General features: G+C 42.2%; 1 protein-coding gene across 1 annotated transcript in view; it reads left to right on the top strand.

Annotated features, from left to right (window-relative positions):
* Positions 1-2,135: 2,135 nt before the first annotated feature.
* Positions 2,136-21,724, top strand: part of PLEKHG7 (pleckstrin homology and RhoGEF domain containing G7) — a 52,675-nt gene continuing 33,086 nt past the window's right edge. The window contains exons 1-4 of the mRNA XM_020287931.2: positions 2,136-2,657; positions 3,189-3,211; positions 16,780-16,907; positions 19,825-19,865. Of these exons, the coding sequence (XP_020143520.2) occupies positions 2,136-2,657; positions 3,189-3,211; positions 16,780-16,907; positions 19,825-19,865 (714 nt within the window). The remainder of the gene's footprint in view (positions 2,658-3,188; positions 3,212-16,779; positions 16,908-19,824; positions 19,866-21,724) is intronic.

Raw genomic sequence — 21,724 nt, 5'->3', positions numbered from 1 at the left:
CTGGTCAGAACAGACATTTTCATTCTTCTCCACCAAAGTTGACATCAACCTTTAGAGCAGCAGCCAGAAATTACCAATCTAAAACCATAACTAGTTCAACCCCACCTTAACTAAATGTAAGAGTTCAAACTGGGGTTACCCTCTTTCCTCCACTACTCAAAAAAGGATACCTCATGCATTGTTGTTTTCCACGTGAAGTTCTATAGCAACTTGAGTCCTCAGCTCAAAATAGGTAAGCCAACTCCACGTGAAGAATTTCAGATTTCCTTTGTAAATAAGAGTTGAATTGATGTTAGTTGGTATCTAAGTAGTTCCTCGAGCAACTCTCTAGTCTAAAATCGAATACCAGTTAGTTTGACCTTACTCAAGATGAGAGAAGTAAATATGAGAGATCATGGAGTGCCCAAAATCAGTGTCACAAAACTGTCATGACAATGTTATAACATTGGGCTCCTTGTCTTTACTGATAAGAATAAATCTAAGAGCCTATTAATTGTCTCCATATGAGGTTATGAGACTTCTATGCCTGAAATAGATTAAAAGAAACAAATGAAAGAGGAGAGAGTGGCTGCCATAGGCCAGTACACAAAGTATAATGGGAAATGATGAATAAAAATTAGGGGTACATCAGTGTGCGGCCATTTAGTGTGCATGTAAATTATCAGATGCTATAAAAACATGTAACAACAGTTATTGCATTTGCCACAGAACAATAGTAAACGTAGTAATAATCTCACTAAACGTACTATGAGTGATAGTCAACATAACGAAGTCAGTTCATGAGGAAAAAAAGCATTATTGGTTTTCGGCATTCTCCATATCAAGTTGAAGAAGTAAATAATACACTGTAGAAAGAATTCTAAAAAGTTCTGTTAATGCAATTAAAATTCTATGACACTAAAAAGGTAAATTATTAGCCATCCTCAAATTTCGGCTATCCAAATATGGTCATTCCCAAAGGGTTCCAGTTTGCTGAGTTTCATGTTAGAATTTCAGACTTGGCTACAACTATTATTGGGGATCCCAGGATTTGTGGCCAACTACTGATTTTCCATCCACAGACAATTGTACACAGCCTGAACCACCCTCTACACTGTCCATGGCAAGAGGACACAGTTCTATCATCTATCCCACAGTCCCACACCTAGTCTGTAAATAATCAAAGGTTAACTCTCATGCAGTAACTGACAGGATAGGTAAGGACTGTTGTGTTCATGAAGAAGAAATAGTTTCTTCATGTGCGAGATCACAAATTACTAGAACTGTAACATGTCCACGAATCAAGTTGTCAAATGGCAGAGTCAGCTTTGCTTGAGCATAAGAAGAGCTTAATCAGGAGGTAATTCTACATGTGTGAGTCCTAGAAGACTCCTCTAATCATGAGAAGTAGGGCACCTGGGGGCATCTGGGTTTTCTTTTCAAACTCACAAGTCATTTTTCCAAATCATGGGCATTGATCAAATCTCAAATGTTTTTCGTCAGATACTTTACGTCAATTATCTCTGAAGCTATGTCTCATTCTATTATTTAAACCTTGAGGGAAGAGGCCTGGTTTTCCTTGTTTTTATGTCTTTGGAATGCACCAAAGTGCATACGTACTTACGTTGATGCAGAACACGAGGAGAATTTCATGTATATTTGGTTCTCTTAAAATGGAGTAATCTAATGATGAGGACTGCGTGGTTTCCAAGAAGTATGCTAAGTCTCCAAAGTTTTTAAAGGCTTTTTTGTTTGAACCTGGAAGAGATGTTAAGTAGAAAGCAAACAGATTTCAATATGCTATTTAGATGGGAAGGCTGAACATATGTGACGTATGTTAGTTATCTACAAAACGTAAAGGATACTCATTTGAACCAGGCTCAACCTATGTCCTATGAAGAATTAGAAATTTTCCTTTGAAATGTCAGACACCTTTTTCCTCACCGCAGTCTTCCCTATTTGCTGCAGATTCCACAGTCTGCTCTTCCTCACTAAATATGCAACGACCTGCTTGTGATTCTCTGGAAACAGGCAAAGAAATGCCAGAGGAAGAGCAGCACCTGGATGCAGAAACTGAGCAACCCCAGTGTGGTCCGGAGAAGAGCAACTTGGACACCGTCCCCTGGAAGCTTCCAGCAACGGGTCCTGTTAGCTTCATGAAGAAGAAGGGGTCATCCTGCCTGGAGGTGCCACCCCCAGGCCACGGAGCCTCCCTTCAGCACCCCCTGAGGAGCCTGTGTAAGACGCACTGTGAGAACCAGGGCGGAATTCTCCAGTTTGACCGGCAGGCCCCGGGCCGCATTTCTATCTCTCCCACCCTGAGGAGACTAAGGGGCAGTGGCCGGGGGACTTTGCACTCGCTGCCTCAGCAGGACGCCTTGCAGGTGCCCACCTGGGGAAGCTGGAGTCAGCCTGCGGGCTCCCTGTGTTACCTTTCCAGCAGTCTGCCTGGAAGCCTGAAGGATTCTCCGCACTCCCTGCCACCCTGGAGACTTTGCTCCAGGTTGTCTTCCAACCTCGACGCGGCTGACTTGTTCGAGCCCCAGACCAGCCCCTCTGACAAGCAAGCCCTTCCCGAGCTTCAGCCCATCGATGAGGGCTCTCTTCACCAGGCCTCCCTTCTGGGGCGAGAAGGCCACTGCCTGCCCAGCCCCACGCCACGGTGCCCTGGCCCTCAGGTAACACAGCTCGAAGCCTTCTGCCTCTCACTTGATTAACCACAAAGCAAAATAGGTCCCGGGGGCTGCCACATGCCCCCAAAGGCCAGGAGATCCTGTGATAGGACACAGCACAGAAAGGCACTGCTGAGGGGACACACACTCTTAAGGAAGCACTGGCTCTCGAGTGGAAAGGCTGTAGCAATTTAGAGAAGAACTAAAACGGGGGTCTAGGTCACTTTCTTCTAATCTTGAAGGCACTTTAAGAAACAGCCCACTGAGGCCAGGCTACTGATGTCTGTCAGGCATTGGATAATGACAGTGGCCCTCTTGCAAATACTCTCCATTTAAAGACAACCTGGTGGTAGCTGGTTTAAAAGGGGGAGGGGGGAGAGCCGATTTTTCAAATTTCTAGCCCCCTTCCCCCCCCAAAAAAAAATCCAAAACATTTTAACTAGGAGAGTGAATATTTCCTCCTTTCAAGATGTCTGCTTTGGAATTTTGGACGGGTATGAGCAAGACTAAAACATGTGTTTTTACAATTTATTACAGGGAGAAGAATCACATCCATCCAGGTATGTATGCAGTTGTTTTCTCCAGTGCTGTGACATCTGTTGACTGTTCACTTTGACGTCTTTATTTCTGTTCTGACATGATAAACCTGATGGTGTATTATTAATCAGTGCACTTTGTTTTACAACACCCAAGTCACTCTTTACGTTTGTGGGTGCAAGAGTCTTAATTTCAAGAGTCTCCTTTATGAGCACAGCATTTTGGGGGGTAGGGTACAACAGCGGTCATGGTTTTCATTTTGAGTCGTCAATGCCTTAGCCCTGTGGCTTAATTAACATCCATTTAGTAATTGGTTTCGTCTGGTAGAGAAAATGGAAAGGCCAGAAATATTGAATAGCTTTTCAAAGCAAAATTTAGAGGACAAGAATAAAAGGAACAAGATGTTCTGTTTAAGTCTCGGGCGACCTTTAAAATGCCTGTTATGACAGACTGTGCCCTTATCTAGAACGAAGCGGACTGTGTCATTTCAGAAACCAGCTCTGAACACTCTCCGTGTGGCCCCCAGGTTGTGGCAGTGGATTTGCCATCCCTCCTATATATGAACAGTTCCCTTGGCAGCGAAGGAAAGATCCACACCCAATTTCACCTCCCTAATTTGTGAGACTGATAGCAAGGTCTTCATTTCATTTGGAAAGTCACAGTGGAGTCCTTGGGAGAAATAGCCACTGTTTTATTACTGGACTTCAATCTTCAAGCAACAGTTTACATTTACAGTAGTAAAGATGCTATCCATTTATGCATTCTTTGTTGATTTTAACCCTAGCTAGCCTAAATGTATGAATGAAGGTAGAGGATATTTACAAAGCCACAGGAAAATGCAGATTACCCTGTTAGTGTATCGGTTAGTGATTACTATGTAACAAACCACCCTAAACCACTTAAAATAACATCTTGCTATTGTTCCTTATACATCTATGTGTCCCCTGGGAGTCAGCTGACATAGGCTAGGCCCAGCGGGGAGGTTCTGCTACATGTGTCTCTCATCCTGCTCATGGGACCAAAGGGCTCCTCCCCTGGGAATGTTCTTCTTACCCTGAAGGGAGAGGTCCAACAGGACAAGTGGAAACACACAAGTCCTCGTGGAGCTTGGGCTCTGTATCTGGTCTAATTTTCCTGGCCAGACCAAGTCAATGGGTTGAACTCAGGGTCAGGGAATTATGTGTCACCAACAGTGGGAGAGGACTGAAGTGTTAGGTGGCAAAGGGGGTGGATACAAGGATGGGGAAGGGTGGGTCCATTAGTGCAAACCGTCCATAGGTGTGAAACAGAGGTAAGCTCTAAGACCATAGCTAATTCAGATGAGTCCGGAGAAAGTGAAAAAGAGTAGTCTCAAAGAAAGATGATGATGTTGATTAGAGTCAGATCATACACAGCTTAAAGGATGTTTAGGAATTTTGCTCTTTACCCTAAGAGAAGGGTGAAATTGTTGAATGGATTGATATAAGCAGGTGGATGTAGGGTACATGTGGGATTTAGATGAGAGTGGACTTAAGTAGAATAATTAGAGTGTTTAAATATGAGAAGTCGGTAAATTAAACTATGAAGGCAATGAGGTTACAAAGAAGTATCTCAGTGCAAGAGATATTTAGGAGATATAATCACCCAGACTTTGTGCGTGGTAGAGAGTAAGGGGCGAAGGAAAGGAAGTTGTCAAGAATGACCTCCGAGCTTCTGGCCTCCATCACTGGGTATCTGATGTTTTCGTTCACTGACCTAGATAAACTTGGGAAAAGGAGGGAGTTATGGGTGGGTGGGGTGTAGGTCTTGACTTCAGGTTTGGATATGCTGAGTTTGAGGACCTATGGAACATCTGAGTGGAGATTTCCAGTAAATACTTGGTTAGAGATGGCATCAGGATGGATATGCTATATATATGTTTGTGAGTATTTAATCAATGAATGTTTCCTAGAGCAGGTAAAGTCTGGGTCCACTGTTGATTATTACATGAGCCAGCAGACATAAAGGCTAAGTAATGGGATGCTTAGCCATTTGCAAAGATGACATATGGGTGATTTTCACTGGCATGTGGAATCTTTGTGAGGAAATAACAGAAAGAGTCTTGGTAATTTAAAAGAACAACCAGGTCAAAGAGATGGAGGCTTAATAAAACTGTAGGGTTCAATAATCTGTCATGCAATTAGTTTTACAAAAAGAAAACTGTGGAGTTCAACATGTCACAATCACATATTACAAAATAGTTGAAGATTACAAAAAGCCACAATAGGGGTACAGAGGGGATAATTTGATTATCTTGTATCTAGTGATGACTTTGAATTAGTCAATATTATTTCTTTAGGACCTAGCATAATACTTGGAATATAGCAGGCAATGGATAAATGAGATATTAAGTAAATATAATCTATGAACTAATATTCTAACTAGACATTCTTACATTACTACTAATAAACAAGAAGTAAATAAACAGATAATTCCCGTTTCTCTTTGTTCCCTCCCTCTCTTCCTCCTCCTGTCTCTGCAGTCTTTTCTGCAGCTGCCATTCAATGTCCCCATGTCCTTTGAACGGCTGCTTACCAGGCTGTGTAGCCACACAATGTCAGGAAAAGAGCTCCGCATGGGGTCCTGCTGTCCATCCAGGAGCCGGAGTTCTCTCCTCGGCAAAATTATGCCTATTAAATGGTGTAAGCCAGGAGCTAGCAGACCATGGTCCACGGCTCAAATTCAGCCCACCACCTGTTTCTGTAATCAAAGCTTTATTGGCACACACTGATGCCCATCCATTTGTGCATTGTCTAGGGCTGCTCCCACACAACTGTGGCAGAGTTGATTAGTCATAAGAGACTGCCTGGGCCGCAAAGCCTAAAATATTTACTGTCTGGCTCTTTGTGGAAAAAGTTTGTTGACCCTTGGTGTATACAATTAAGAAATGCTTGTCTTTGTGGCTGCCAATCACAATCACCTTTTTTGACCTTGCAGAATAGATGTAAACTTTTTCTCAAAAATACTGATTCTTCTTTTACTACAGTGTTTTAACACATTGCCTGACAGCCGGGCAGGTTTGTATAAGTGAGAAGGGCTCAATATACTCTTAGTTCTGAAGTTAGCTAGGTGGTAAACATTTCTTTCCAGGTTTTTCTTTCTGAACCCTTTTTCTTGTTGTCATTCCCTCTTTCCCTCTGTAATATTCAAGTGAACTTAAACTGACTCCAAACCTTTTTCTCCTATCACCAAAATATGCCTCCTGGAAAAAAAATCTTTACAATTCATTCTTACTAAAGTGTGAAAGATGTTAGGCCTAAGGGATATAAACTCTCATCCTTACAAGTAGAGCCAGTACATTCTCTCCTTTTGGATTTCCCCGAAACTTATAAAAGTCTCCATTATAGTATGTAAAACACAGTATTGTGTTTCTTTTACATTCATCTGCCCCCAGAATCAAAACCTCTCAGACCACTTCTTATTTATCTGTGAACCTCCAGCACCTTGTACTCAGCTAGAATCTACCTCCAAAAATATTTACTGAAAAAATAAATGGAAGAAGGAAAACGGGCAGTCTGGCAGGCTGCTTGGATTACAGTGTCACTCACTTATCTATCCCCAGTGTATTTGCATTTTGACAAAGGACATGGTTTGAAGCCAAGCAGTGAAGCTGTGTTGGTGGGATTTTGAACATCAGGTAGCAAAGAGGGGAGATTGTGTCTGTAGGGAGACATTCCTGGCACCCTTTCAATTTTGTATTTAGGGAAACCTGTCTGTCTCACCTAATTTTCAGATCAGCCCTGAAGCTGAGAAGGGAAACTTGCATACCACTTTTCTATGAGAAAATAGACTAAACTTCCACTGCTCAAACAGAAACAGGAAAAAAGTTAAATATATCCAAATTAGCAAGTGGAGGCAACATTAGCATGAAAACCAAATGATGAGATATTTGACAGTTTATTTTGCGGAAAAAGACAGACAAAAGATATTGAATGCCAGTAAAATTTCCCCCAAAGTCAGATTCGTCTGGGTTTACCATTAGGGGGCAGCATAACATGAAGTTAAAAGCTACTGGAGCCAAACTCCCTGAGTTTGAATCCTATCTCCATTTCTCTCTGGCAACATGATCTTGGGCAATTTCCTTAACAGCTCAAAACTTCAGAGTCTTCATGTCTGAAGTGGAGCTACAAACATAGTCATGGGCAGCATAATGACGTTTAGGTCAATAATGCACTGTATGTATGATGGTGGGCCCATAAGAGTATAATACTGTAGTTTTGCTGCGCCTTTTGTATGTTTAGTGTGTTTAGATACACAAATAGTTTCCATTGTGTTACAATTGCCTACGGTATCCAGCAAAGTTACATGCTGTACGGATTTGTGGCCTTAGAGCAATAGGCTACACCATAGAGCCTAGGCTTGGAGTCCTAGGCTGTACCATCTAGGTTTGTGTAAGTATACTCCATAATGTTGGCTCAACAACAAAATTCCCTAGTGATACATTTCTCAGGAAGTGTCCCCATTGTTAAGCCACACAGGACTGTAGTATCCATCTCATGAGCCTTTTAAGCTGATTAAATTCTATGACTCAAATATTAATAGTAGCTATTGTTATTTTTAGAGACACTGTTAATTCAATTATTCATTCATTCAGTGCTTCCCATATGTAAGTCATTGAATTGTGCTTTCTAAAATATTCTGACCTCAGAGGTAAATGGTCGATTGCAGAAAGCTCATCTGCTTTGTCTGAACATTATGTTCAATTCAATATTATACTCCCCACAGACTTTTATTTAAAACCTGTTGTATACCTAGCACTGTCTGTAAACTCTGGGAAATACTAGAGAGTTTGTCAGCTCTCTCAGAGCTTTAAACCTTGTTAGATTAACTAGAGGCTAATAGACAATATATTGTTAATTGCTTAAAAGAAAAGACTGCAGCCTCTGAGAGTTTTCCTGCTCTGGGCATGGCTGGAGGGGAACCAGGTGCTATTCTTCCACCAGCATCAGCTCACCTGGAATATAAGTTCCAGAAAATCAGGATTTTTGTCTGTTTTGTTCATTGCTGAAACCCCAGTGCCCAGAACACTGCCTGGCACATAGTAGCTGCTTAACAAATGTTTAAGGAATGCTAAAGAAAAGAAAAAAGGAATTCAATTGGTTAGTTAGGTTTTGACACGTCCTGTAGGGGAAATTGTTATGATCTCCTTTTTGTTTTGTGTATTTTTTCCTCCAAGTATTTATTTAGTTCCTGCAACTCCTTTAGATCTCCGCCATCTTCCTTACTGCTTTGTGATCATCTCTGGAGTGTACGTTAGGTTCATGGAGATCTGTATTGCTTGATCCCACTAAGGTGTATGTTGACTCTTGTCCAGAAAAGACAGTAGCTTAGAAAGAGAGAGTTCTGGGCAGTCACCTTAGTGATCTGAACACATGTGTGTTCAATAAAGTATTATTGATTGACCCGAGACGTCACAGTACAGGGAGTTCTCCACACAGTGTCACAGAGGCCGCGAGGCGTCTCTGTTCTGTGTTCAAGCTGATGAGCTGGGGACGAGGCTTCCTCCTTCAGTCCACAGTGATGACCTAGCCACCGTTTAGCAGGTTCTGGGCAGTAAACTAGAGGCTCCTCATCCTTTCTGCCTTCTCATTTGGATTTCCTGCAAATGGAACATTCTGACAGGAAATTTAAACTCGAAACTATTGTCAAACACACAAAGGAACATTCCCAACCATCTTCTGCAACTTGTAATAGAAAAATATATCCTACATTTAACCAGGAGAGCTATAATTCAGTAATTTGCAGGAGAGTTGTCAGTTGTCTGTTAATTATTTTTAAAGGAGTTTTTTAAGAAAAGTTACTGATTCTTAATTTTTTCCTCCTGTGTGATCTACCTATAGTTATAAGCAAGCATTCCAAATTGCACTGTATTTCTTGCATAAGGTAAAATACTATGATTCTCAAAATAGAATGCCTACTTTTTCTAGTCAAGCAATTGCTGAAAAGCTGCCTGCTGAAAAATGCTGCATTTACCAATGAACCTTTACCATCAGACAAGGACTATGGCTTCCGAGGAATCAGGCTTGATAAGCCTTCCTGATTTAAAAAAAAAAAAATGGGTATCATTCATAGCAAGGGAAAAGATAATACCATGCCTTATCCAAGTTATAATGCCTTCAATAAGATGTTTATTCCTTTAAGACACAGTATCACTGTAGAGCAATTGTACCTCCCCACATTCTCTAGCATTTTTTATTTTTTCTTAAAATTTGCACCTGGGAATTAAAGGCCAGTAGCCCTTGCTTTAAGTCCACTGTTCAGAAGGAATCTCTTAAAAATGTAAATGATCTATTAGTCATATTTCTAAAAGGGGAACTTTGAATTATTCTTCTTCAAACATTTCTGCCAAGAAAAAGGTCACCATGTAATTACCGCCCCCACCATGGCCGCTGAAGGGGAGAGTGAGAACAGGGCTCCTAAGCCCTCAGACTTAGATCAGGATGGATGGAAAGCGCCTCACTCAATGCACTCGTTTTCCATGTGAGGAAATGGAGGCCCCGGGAAGGGATATGGCAAGGTCACATGTGAAGGTCACAGTTGGAATCTGGGTCCTTAGTCAAGTGTCCTTGCCAGTACTGCCATCATATTAGTTTCCCGCGGCTGCTGTGATGAATGACTACAAATCCAGTGGCTAAAACAACAGAAATGTATCCTCTCTCCATTCTGGAAGCCATAAATCCTAAATCACAGTATAGGCAGAGCCACAATCCCTCTGCAGGCTCTAGGGGACCTCTCCTTGCTTCTTTACCCAGGCGTTCCTTGACTGTGGCTGCATCACCATAATCTCTGCCTGTCTTTCTTCACAGGGCTCTCTCTCTTCTCTGTGCCTCTGCCTGTCTTTCTTCACAGGGCTCTCTCTCTTCTCTGTGCGCTCCTCTGGGTGTCTTTTATAAGGACACTTGTCATTGGATTTAGGGACCACACACTAGAATAATCTCATCTCAAGATCTTTAATTACATCTGCTAAGACCTTATTTATTAAAAAAAGATCACACTCTCATGTTCCAGGGGTTAGGATGTGGACATGTCTTTTTGGGAGGACCACTATTCAAACCATGACACTCCCCTTTTACCTAAACCATCATTATTTCCATATTTTAAAAACTCCTTGTGCTTTAAAATGGTTGGTAGTGTCTTTTTCTCTTCTTCCAACTTACTAGTCATTTTGGAGTCAGACCTGCATGGATTTTGAATTCTGGCTCTGTCATTTTCTAAAACAATGCAACCTTATCCAGCTCCTTATCCAGCCCTCTAAGCCTCAGTTTCCTCTGGTCTAAAATGAGAACAGTAATTTCCACGTCATAGGGTGTTTGTGAAAATCAATATGAGGATGCACAAAAAGCACTTCATACAGTGTCTAGGAAGAATCACTTCTCAGTAAATGCCAGCTGATTTTAAATTAGAATAATATTCACCAAGACCAATCTATCGCTTACAAAATGTATGCATTGGAGGTCCACTGGGGACACATTTCCAGTAGCCAGAAACTGTTCTGGCACCAGCATGTGAGAGCAGCCTCATTGTTGAGTGTTAATGCCGGGGTGTGCGGCCTGCCCAGCAGTGGGGGAGAATTCTCTGGATTCTCCGAATTGTTGCTGTCCCAGCCCACATCATGGACCTTCAGATCTTCAGCAGAGGACAGAATAAGGAGAATAAGCAGACATCCTCTTACCAGAAGGGAGACGAGATTATTCCAGCAACCATGGGGCTAGTCCCTTCGGATCTGACCAGCTTGGAGCAACGCACCTCAGGGTTAGTGAAAGTGTGGCTGTGTTTGGGTTTCTAAATGCGGGGTGGGGAGGGAGGCCAGGAGAGGGGGGTCAGGCCCTAGAGAGCCGCACAGTCTGGGTCAGGCAGACACCTGGTTATATTAATACAATGTTCTGGGTCCAGAGTTTGGACTTCAGCAAAGAACCAGAATAGCCAAGCATCAGACCAAAAAAAAAAAAAAATGTATTTCTCAAGGATATTTGTTTAGTTGTGTTTTTCTAAACAACTGAAGGGCAGCATTAAGTTCAACTATACTTACACAGCGACAATGGGTTTTGCCAGGCACACCCCAAATATTTTGCATTTATTGTTAGTTCATTTAATAGCTTAATCTTCCCTACCCTCTTTACACAAAACATCCCTACCCCACACAGATATCATTTTGTTTGGGGGAATAGGGTAAGAATTCTGAATTCATGGCAATGATTGCTTCCAGTGGATAAACAATCCAGAATCAGACACAATAATTCTGCATGAATGCCACTTTTTATATGAAGCAATCCTAATGTTTAGAACAGCCAAAACAAGATATCCATTTGGAACTATAAACACACCCCTCTACCCACCACAAGACCTAAATTCAATGTCATGCTGAACTCATTATAACCATTTACATAAATATCATTGATCCAATGATTTGAGCAACCCGACTGACACAGACTCAGGTCCTTTCCTAAGTGCCCAGAAATCTAGTCCACAGCCAGGCATGGGTGATACAGAGGCACATTTTCTGTGCCAACCCATGTCTCTTCATGTTTCTGACTCTAGATGTTCTTTCTGATTGCTTTCCTCGGTCTCTGTATGGCTATAACTGTGGTTCTTGATATTTCTATTAACTCATGCTCTCTTTTGATGAACAAAACAATTTCATGCCACAGAGATTCTGTTGCTTTTGTGTAAAGCAGGCAGGGAAGATTAAACTAGTAAATGAACTAACTATAAATGCAAAATATTTGGGGTGTGCCTGGCAAAACCCATTGTCGCTGTGTAAGTATAGTTGAACTTAATGCTGCCCTTCAGTTGTTTAGAAAAACACAACTAAACAAATATCCTTGAGAAATACATTTTTCAAGGGCAGGGGCACACCTGCCCTTGCAGAATGAGCATTATGGGTTTTGAACACCAAGGCAAAAAGCCAAGGTCATGGCTCAAGCCCTGTGCAAGCCAGTTATCTTCCTTCTGCTGCATATATGCAAATTCAACTCCAAGCCTGATCTGTGTGCCCCCAAATGGATGCATTATGTCAGAAGCTACCCCGGGCAAGGGAGAAATGGATAGGGGTAATGTAACCAACCACTTTGAAGGAGGTGAGGGTTGATGAGCACTCAGATTTCATTTTGCTTTTGTAGATGCATATAATGATTCATTTATGATCCAGAATGGAAAACAGATTCATTTGAGGAATGTCAATGTTTTATCCTCCAAATCAACATGTCTATTTAGACAAGCCTATCTGAATCCCTGTTCTATGTCAGGTTCTATGTTAAGTGATATACAAGACCCAGTATGAGCCTTCTATGAAATTATTATAAAAAAACAAGGTAGGGATAGGGAAGGAAGGGAGAGAGAGAGAGAATTGACCCTTCCTGAGTGGATTAGAAAAGACTTCTGGAAGAAGAACATCTAAGCTGGAATTTAGAGAGGAATATGAGTTTGCCAAGCAGATAAAGTAGAGACAGGCAGGCAGATGGGAACTACCTGAGCCAAGGCACGGAGGCGTGAAGTGCAGTGTGTTTAAAGAACAGTACACACACAGCTAGCTATTACCAGGGTACGCGTTCTGCGGGCGTTCATGTAGGAAAATGACAATGATCAATCACTCTGAGTACATGAGGGCTTGGTTATTGCTCCATTTACTTAAGTGTTTACAGAGCTCTTGCTAAACAGAGGGATTTAGACCAGGAGCTAGGAGCTGAGGTAACAAGGGAAATAAGACATGAATCTACAAAACGACCTTGTAAAGTAAGACGCTTTCCATAAGGAAGGACAACATCAGATGATTATTTCATTCATTCATGTTCATCAGTAATAATGGATTGCGTTCTAAATTAGCACCTACCAACATAAATGATGATAAGACATGCACTTGAAGAGCTGGCAGTCTAGTGGAATAAACAGATGCATAAATAGAACACTATGTTACAATATATTCAATAAACGACATGATAGTGTTTACTGACTGCTAAGTTCTGAACTTTGATTTAAGTGCTTTATATTGATTAATTTAATCCATCTTCACACAATATTATTATTGTCTACATTTCACAAATGCAAAGTAGGGGCCAGAGAGGTTGCTTAACTTGCTCAACCTAGGACACAGCTAAGATTAACATCTAGGCAATTTGACCCCATATTTTTAACCACCGCACCAGAGAGCGGTAGAAGCATGGAAGAGAAAGATGTAAGTCAGCCTAGAAGGAGCCAGGGAAAACTCATCCTTCCTCCCCACTAGCAGTAATGTGCTCTCTGAGGTCTCTAGGGAATATAAACACAGTTTTTAGAATCTTAGGAAATTACCAAGTTCATGATACCAGATTGTATAACATCTAGTTTTAAGGTCAAAAGGGTAAGTAAATTTTTCCCCAAAAATTCACCTAGGTTATATTTCTCACTCAAATGATTGTAATTTTTCCAATGCCCACCCAGTTCAGCCTCCTCTATCCCCATAAATACCTATATCTCATTATATGCTTCTAGGATCTTTTATCAAGAGAAATATAAAGTTGATGGGGAAGGTTCTGATGTTTCTCCTCGGGGGTCTTCTTTTTGTGGGCTCTCAGCATATTATGTTATATAATACCTTCTTTGGACCACTTTGAAAATTCCCGACTGGATTTGTGTACTGCTAATCTGCTATTTGTCAGTCCCAGTGTCCTGTATCAAATCTGATGAAACTAGAATTATATTTCTCATTCAAATTACTGCCACTTTTCTGACTCCCACCTAATTTGGCTCCCTCATTCTCATAACTACCTTAGACATTGGGTTGGCAAATAAAAAAAAAGGGAAAGTTGTAAGAGGTTGCAACCCTAATTATCTTGTTATAAAACCTAATCATAAAGTAGGTGGAGAAAAAGTCAAACAGGAATGTCCAATGCCAGAAGATGGCCTCTTCTTGGAGGAGGAAGTCTGTGATGGTAGGGATAGTATTTGTCTGCATATTACAGAACCCGACTAGAATGACCTAAGCAAATAAAAGGTAGGATTTTTGTTGTAATATAACCAGATGCCAGGCTCCTGTTTTCCTACTCTGCTGTTATCTTTGCCAGATTTCTGATATATATTTGGGTTCTAAGCTGTAGTCCAGACAGCAAGAAGGCAAAGGACAAAGGATAAATGGAAGAAGCTAGCCAAGTCTACCTCTTTTGAAAAAGTTTTCCCAAAATTCACACACTTCAGCATCTGTTTAAATCTCCTTGGACAGTGTGGGTCACGTGGCCTTCCCTAGCTGCAAGAGAGTCAGAGCAGGTCAGCATATTAACTCAGCACATACCATGTCCAGACAAAGCAAGGTTTTATTAGCAAGGAAAAGAAGAGTATGTACATTGGGTTAGTAACTACCACTGTTTGCCACATTATTCTAAAGTTTTCTAATTAAAAAAAAAATAATACAAAAGGAGAGAAAGGAACAGATTACAAAAGCCCAGGGAATATAGTCAATTGAATAAAGCTGAGCCCAGTGTTTTTTAAGTATTTCCCTTTTATGCTACTTAACATAGATAATCCATGGGCCTGAATCTCATGGGCGAGCAGGAATTAGACAGGCTTGGGGAAGGCAGGGAGGGAAGAAAATATTCCCAGGTAAGGCACTGAGGTGTGACACACTCAGCAGGAATTACAATCCATTACATATTTCCAGAGAATAGATTGTAAAATAAGGAATATCAAGAAGGTAAATGGGGCCAGATCATGGGAGGTTTATATTTATTTGATATATGATGAAAGGCAGAGATAACTCAGACTTAAATTTTGGAAAAGTCACCCTTAGTGGTGCATGGGATGGAATCAAGCAGATAAAGCTAAGGGTGATGAAACAAGTTAAGAGGCGACTGTTAATACAGATGGAAGATGCTCAGGGCCTGATTTTGGGTGGATACAGAGGAGTGCACAAATGTGAGGAATTACTTCTTTGTGTATAAGGGAAGACTTCTTGGAGGAGGCAGCCTTTTATAACTGCAAATAAATTCTTTTATGCCTAAAGCATCTATCTGCAGAGTCTGAGGCATCTTTACTTCATATGTTTTGTAGAAACTTATGGGATAGAAGTTATTCACTAATTAGAAACTCCTTAACAACTTGTTCTACTATAAGTAAAATGATCTGGAAAAGTTTTTTAGCCACAGGCTGAACATTTGAGATAATCCTCAAAACCTAAAGGTAGGAGAGGCCTATATCAAGTTAATTTATCACCTCAAAATTAGTTGTTCTCTAACTCCAGTGAGTATCTACGGCGCTGGGTAAAGCTACAGGTGCAGGGGCCCACCTTAGCACTACTGAATCAGAATACCAAGGGCGGAATTACCTGGGGATGGATATTTATAATAAATTCCACAAGACATGCTAACGTACACCAGAGTTGGGTCATCAGCATAACGAGGCTGACAGGGGATGACTAGGACCAACAGCAAGTGTATTGACTAGAAAGAGGCCTTGAGATCCAACAATATACAGTTAAGAGGCAAGAGACAAAAATGCAGGCAGAAAGGCCAGCACTCATGTAGAAGGGCAGAGCCATGGGACTTGGCTGCATAGCCTGCTAGGACTTGAGCGGTAGGTAGGAAAGTGGAAGGAGCAGAGGCAAGGCTGGGCTAGGGAGACTAACAGGGATCAGGCATGACCATTTTAGAGGCTGGGGGGTACCACATGGCAATGGACAAAAATCTTAAAATCCAAAGGGGTATGATAAATTTGAGCTCTCAACTTCCCAGACAATTCCATAGCTATGCTTTTGTTGCTAAATCAAGACAAAATTCCTCTCTGTATAAAGTAACCTATATGCTGGACTATTTGTTGGTAAAAATGAGAATTTAGAGATTACATTAGTGAATAAACAGAAAGAATTTCATCTCCCACCCCTTAGAACAAACCAAAGGAATATCGGAACAGTTCTGATGAGGACACTAGGAGATTCCATGCATATGATTCCATGTTATCAAGCAGGTCCCCAGCAGGACAGACAGATTGCTGCCACTTTTGCTCCTTAGAGATCACTAGGCAAAGGCCTAGTGACTTTGGGGCTGCTCCCCACTGCATCTGTTACATCAACCATTAATTTTATGAACATCCAACAGACAAGAAGTTTCATGAAATGGAGTAGAAGAAATGAGAAAGTAGATAATCATGTTTGCTAAACTTTTCCAACAATATTTTAATGTTCTCTGGGAAAATAAAAGTGCTGATTTTGCACAACTAGCTTCAGATCACCAGGGGAGCCGGTGGCCACCCCATGCATCTTGCTCCCTTCTGGGGCAGTGTGCATAACTGGCAAAGCCTTCTGTATTTAGATCTTTCTTCTAGTAACCTTCTGAGTCAGAACCAGCAGGGTGTGTTTGTGTTGACATGTCTAGATGAGCTCTTCCGCTCCTGGTCAAACTCATAAATGGTCAGTAAGGCTCAAAAAAGATAGTGAGTAAATGTGTGGTAAAGGTGTCATCCCATGCCTGGAGCTCAGAGTGACTTCTGAGTCCTTCAAAGAGAGCAGCATCAGGTTGCCAGCTGTGACTTTTCATGATCAGTGGAGATGTGCACGACGAACCTGCCTGCACCCAGCTCTAAGCTCTCCCCCCTCATTTCTCGAGCACAGGTTCTACGAGCACAGGCGAAGTTCTGTGGTGCTGAACTTACCCGGACTCGAGGTGTTCCCTGGGGACCTTCTGGTGTCAGATGGAGCCGCGGATTACCTGTGCCACCCACTTCTGCTGCTGAATTCAGGTTGTGTCCATTCAAGCATACTTGCATGACATGCCCACTCTGGGATGGATATTGTCACAAACGGGGGGCATTTTCAAAATGTTTAATAACTAGTGGAACATGTGCGCTGAGCAGCTAGAACTGAGGTCTAGCCAGTTAGAACAGGCACCAGCTGCGAATTACTGGAAGCAGCTGAATACCAGTCTTGGTCTTGAACATTCCATTTAGAGATGAGTAAGACATGGCTCTTCCCTCAACTATACTCTGGTTAAATAACTTATCCAAGCTCCAGGCCCTGGCACAGTTGCATTATCTGGGATCACAGTGACCTCGCCAGGAGTGGGGCAGCTTCCCCTCCCATTGCTGTAGGTAGCATGTCTCCCCACTCCTAGTCTGCCATCTCACACTGGTATCTTCTAACCAGAGAGGTACCATGTGGAGGCAGAGGTGCCAATGGCAGATTAGTGATAGAGAGACACAGCCCTAGGGGTGAATCTTCTGCGTCTTCGTTTCCCTTGTCAAAGCAGAACAACTGCGGTATTCAGGGTACTTTCCTCGTGATTCTGAGGGTAGGTACATGAAAGCCTTTGAGAGCCGAAAGGAGATTTAAAGATTATCCACACGTTGGTAGTTTTTAAACTGGTTTTGTTCTTAGCAGAGCCCTTTTTACAACAGAATCCTTGCTTGGAAGTCCAATGTGTAAAACAGATCCAGGTGAAGCTGCCATGCTTGCAGCTGGGGCGAGCCCCAAAGATGCACCTCCAGGCATCTCCAGGAGCCTTGGACACTTGACAAAACAGTTTGAAAACCACCAACTCATTCACAGGTGTGCAAAGGAGACCCAGAAAGGAGAAGTGGGTCGTCCTGGTGCCTGCGGGTTTGTGCAGAGGAAGAGCACCTAGGCGTCTGCCTGCTGGGCTGGGGCCCTCTCTACCAGCCTGTGTCAGTCACCGTTGTGTGGCAGCTGCAGTCTTCAGTATGTGGACCCCGGAAGCCACTAGGGAATAGATCATAATGAACATTTTTATAGCTCTTTATTCTTTATGGATCCCTTTCACATCTACTATTTTATATGATACAACAATTCAAATGAACGAGCCAAAAGGGGTTAAATGATCTGCTCAAGGACACGCCTCTAGAAATCCGAGCTGCTTCTAAACACAATGTCACCTTAACAGAGGTTTTTACATACACGTTGCATGAGGCTTTGCAAATGCTTTAAACCTGTTAACAACCAGAGCCGGGGTTCCCACAAGCTGGCCCCACACCAGCAGCTTTAGCATCAGCTGAGAAGTTACCAGAATTGCAGATTCTGGGTGCCCACTCCAGACCTCCTGGATCAGCAACTCTAGAGGTGGTGTCCAACAGTCTGTTTTTTGTTTTTTTAAAAAAGTCCTGCAGGTGATTCTGATGCCAGCTAAAGTTTGAGAACCACCATGCTAAGGAACAAGGTCATCGTTGCTGTATGACACTTCTATGTCACACCATTTGTTTTGTGATATGCCTAGCATCACGGCAGATACCAAACACTAAAAGATAAGCAACATCCTCCACCTTACCACTCAATACTCTTTTCTCAAGGAATTTAGATTAGAGGTCTCATGTCCCCAAATCGTGGTCTAGACCAGTGTTTCTCAGGCTTTGGTGCATGTATGCGTCACCTGCAGTTATTTGTTGAATTAGATTCTTAGTCAGCAAAATGTAATATTTAAGAGAGATAATAAAAAGCTGTGGATTCAATGAGGACTCATTTAAATCTTCTTCTGAATATTTAAAAAGCTTTCCCAATGCTCCAAAATTATCCCCAAAGTTAGAAAAGCAGAAGAGAGAAAGTCATCAAGAACCAAAACCCCCAATTATTTCGGTTCAAATTGGGCATAGGTATTAACCACCAGGCATTTGAAAGCTAAGCGTGGTGAAGCTGATTTGTTCCTAAGGGAGATTCTATCTACTCACCCCTGTATAGAGATTAATAAGGTGGTCAGATGAGCGAGAGAATAATGAGCTGGGCAGGTGTCTTCCAAGGTCACGGTGGGAACAGTGACTCAAGCACATCCTATGCAGTAAATGAGCTCACGTCTGACTGCTTCCCTCTGGGACAGTATTATGCATGCTCTCCCGAAGAATCTGACAGAAAGAAAACTAAACCTATAAGACGTCCATTTGTATACTGAGTGATCAGAACATCCCACCTAAACCTAACGGACTATTCCTAGCTTTTTCTGGGTCACATTACAAATTAATGAAAACAGCATAAAAATCAACCGACCAGAACCTGATCTAATCTCTACTTCCTGGTCATCAAAACAATGTGTGTTTGAATAATGACTTCCTTCTCAACTCAAAGCAACTCCTGAAGACTATTGAGGTGGTGACCAATAGCAACCGGCCCCAGAATAAAGATTGGTGACATGTGTTGGCATTTCCTATTTCAAGAGTCTTCATTTAACCACACCTGGGGATTGTTGGGTTTGTGCAATCTGAAAGTCCCAAGCTTGGTCAGGCCATTGAAGTTGCATGTGATGTGATGGGCTGACTTAATGGTAAGATGGGGGAAAAACAAAAGGCTCATCCTTTCAGCCCCAAAGTGCTTTGATTTTCTGTCTTAAATGAATTACTCAACATCTTTACTCCAGTTTATAGCTATCTCCCCAAGTGATGGGAGAAAGGAGGTTAACAATACACTAGAAAAGAAATAGGTCTATACCACCTTAAGGCAAGAACCGAACATCAGCTTTGAGATTGCAACTGCTTCATTCACTCATCTGCAAAGATATAAATATTCATACTGTGCATTCTCAAGAGAAGGAGAATTAAGGCAGGATGAATCTTGTTTGGCTCATTTTCAACAAGCAGGTTTTGTAAAGCACTGCAATCATCTGTCACCAGTCACTCGAAGTACCTGTAATAATATATTTTCTTTAATTTCACCCTCCAGAATCCAAAAAGCCAAGATGGCCTTTCTCCAAGAGAGGAGTGGTGAGTGTCTCACATTGTCATTTTTGTCTTAATTAAGCCTCCCGTAGCTAAGGAAGCAAGAAATGGCTGAAGAGCCTTTTCATTCTGCTTTATCTTTGCATAAAGGCAGATGGCACGTGAAATGTAAATGATATCATCACATCCGTAGTATTGGCTACAGAACATGCCAAATGGTGCCATTTTGTGCAGCAAAACAGTGCTAATTGCCAGTGGTTAATGAGCTCTGCAAAAAAAACAAAAAAACCAAAAAAACACAAAGCAATCCTAATATAGTGATGCTCTACAACACTAAATTTATAACAGGATACAACTTAGGAAACAGCTCACTCGATGAAGCAAACTTGCACAAATATATGCCCCAGTTCACAGTCAGTGCCGTGTATATTGGGAGCATTGAAAAATGAATGAGATATTACAGAAACAGATTCCACAAATACACTTCTATTTCTGGAAAAGCCAGTCAGATCAGGCCAAGTGGGTTTTTTAATTCGTTCTTCATTCCATCAATTATTGAAGAGTTATAAATCTAAATCTGTGGCTCCAGCATCTTGACCGCCTCAGACAAGCCGTCCTTTCTGGCATGCAGTGGGGTGGAAGGAGCGAGTGTTCAGGATCACAGCCTGATGACTCCTGTTTTCTGGAGGAAGGGAAGGGACGGATTTTGTGTTCTCCCAGCAGTACCATTTGTAACACATACACGCCACGGCCAGCAGCAACAGCAGGGCCTCATGGCAAGTTACTGTGCCTCTCGCTCTGCTACAAATCTGCCCACATGGCCTCTCCAATCAGTTTGGCATCAGTTGCTGACATCTGCAATGGTTCTATGGACACACACACCTTGATATCTTTTAAGTCCAGTAGCTAAATGAAAAGCCCTCTGAGTTTCCAGTCCTAGCTGCTTCCCTTACCGCCCATGAACCTTGGCCAAGTGAATTGACCTCCCTCAGCTCGGGTCTCTCCCTATTCAAAGTGGAAACTCCTAGTGCCAGCCTCACAGGGTGGTTGTGATGAGCACATCGTAATGCATAGGGAGCTCACCTCAGAGCCGGGCACTTGTAGACAACCTATCTTGGACATGTTATTAGTAGCTGTATTTTTAATTAGGGTTTAGAAAACTACTTGTTCTCAATAGCCAATTGTATGATTGACTTTCACTTTTTTTCCCCCAAAAATACAACATTTAAATGGAACACAGTCTAAACAGGAAGAGCTGCAAATTGTAAATCATTAGTAAAATTGTGGCACCATTGTCACCAGGGCCGTTGCTCACCAGTGATGCAGGGACATGCCGTGACTGTTTTCCCGGCAGGTCTGAGACAAGGTTTACAGTGCCACCTCTCCTGAGTTCCTTGCTCATATAAACAGGGGCGGGGCCAGTCACCAGCCAGATCTGAGGTCCCAGGAGAAGAGGCTTGTTGTTCCCCCAGCCCTCCTGAGATCGCCTCCAGGACAGGGAAGCCACCAGGGTTGCCTGGGAGACAGAATGTGCTTTCAGAAGGGAAGGATTTAGCTAAGGAAGGGACACTCCCACAAGTTGCTGGGATCGATCCATAAAGAAGCAACTTTCTCCACACGTGTGTGTTGGGTGACTGTGCCCGGTGCTGGGCCAGATAGCTAAGATACCAAAATGCCCATTTTCAGTCACAATTGAAAAGATCGACTGACAAGTAAATTGGGGGGGGGGAGGGAATGTGCTCAATGGTTTGTACTATGTTTGGGGGTCGGTTGTGGAGATACCTAAAGGAAAAATAATTAGTAGACTGATAGAATGTTCTCAGCAATGAAGAAAACTTCATCTCCAGAAGCTTCACTTTCACAAGGACACGATACCTGGTACCTTAAGATCAATATGTCTCCTT

This window comes from Microcebus murinus, chromosome 10, assembly GCF_040939455.1.
Source record: "Microcebus murinus isolate Inina chromosome 10, M.murinus_Inina_mat1.0, whole genome shotgun sequence".
Taxonomy (NCBI): Eukaryota; Metazoa; Chordata; class Mammalia; order Primates; family Cheirogaleidae; genus Microcebus; species Microcebus murinus.
This window is presented reverse-complemented; position numbering and strand designations above follow the sequence as displayed.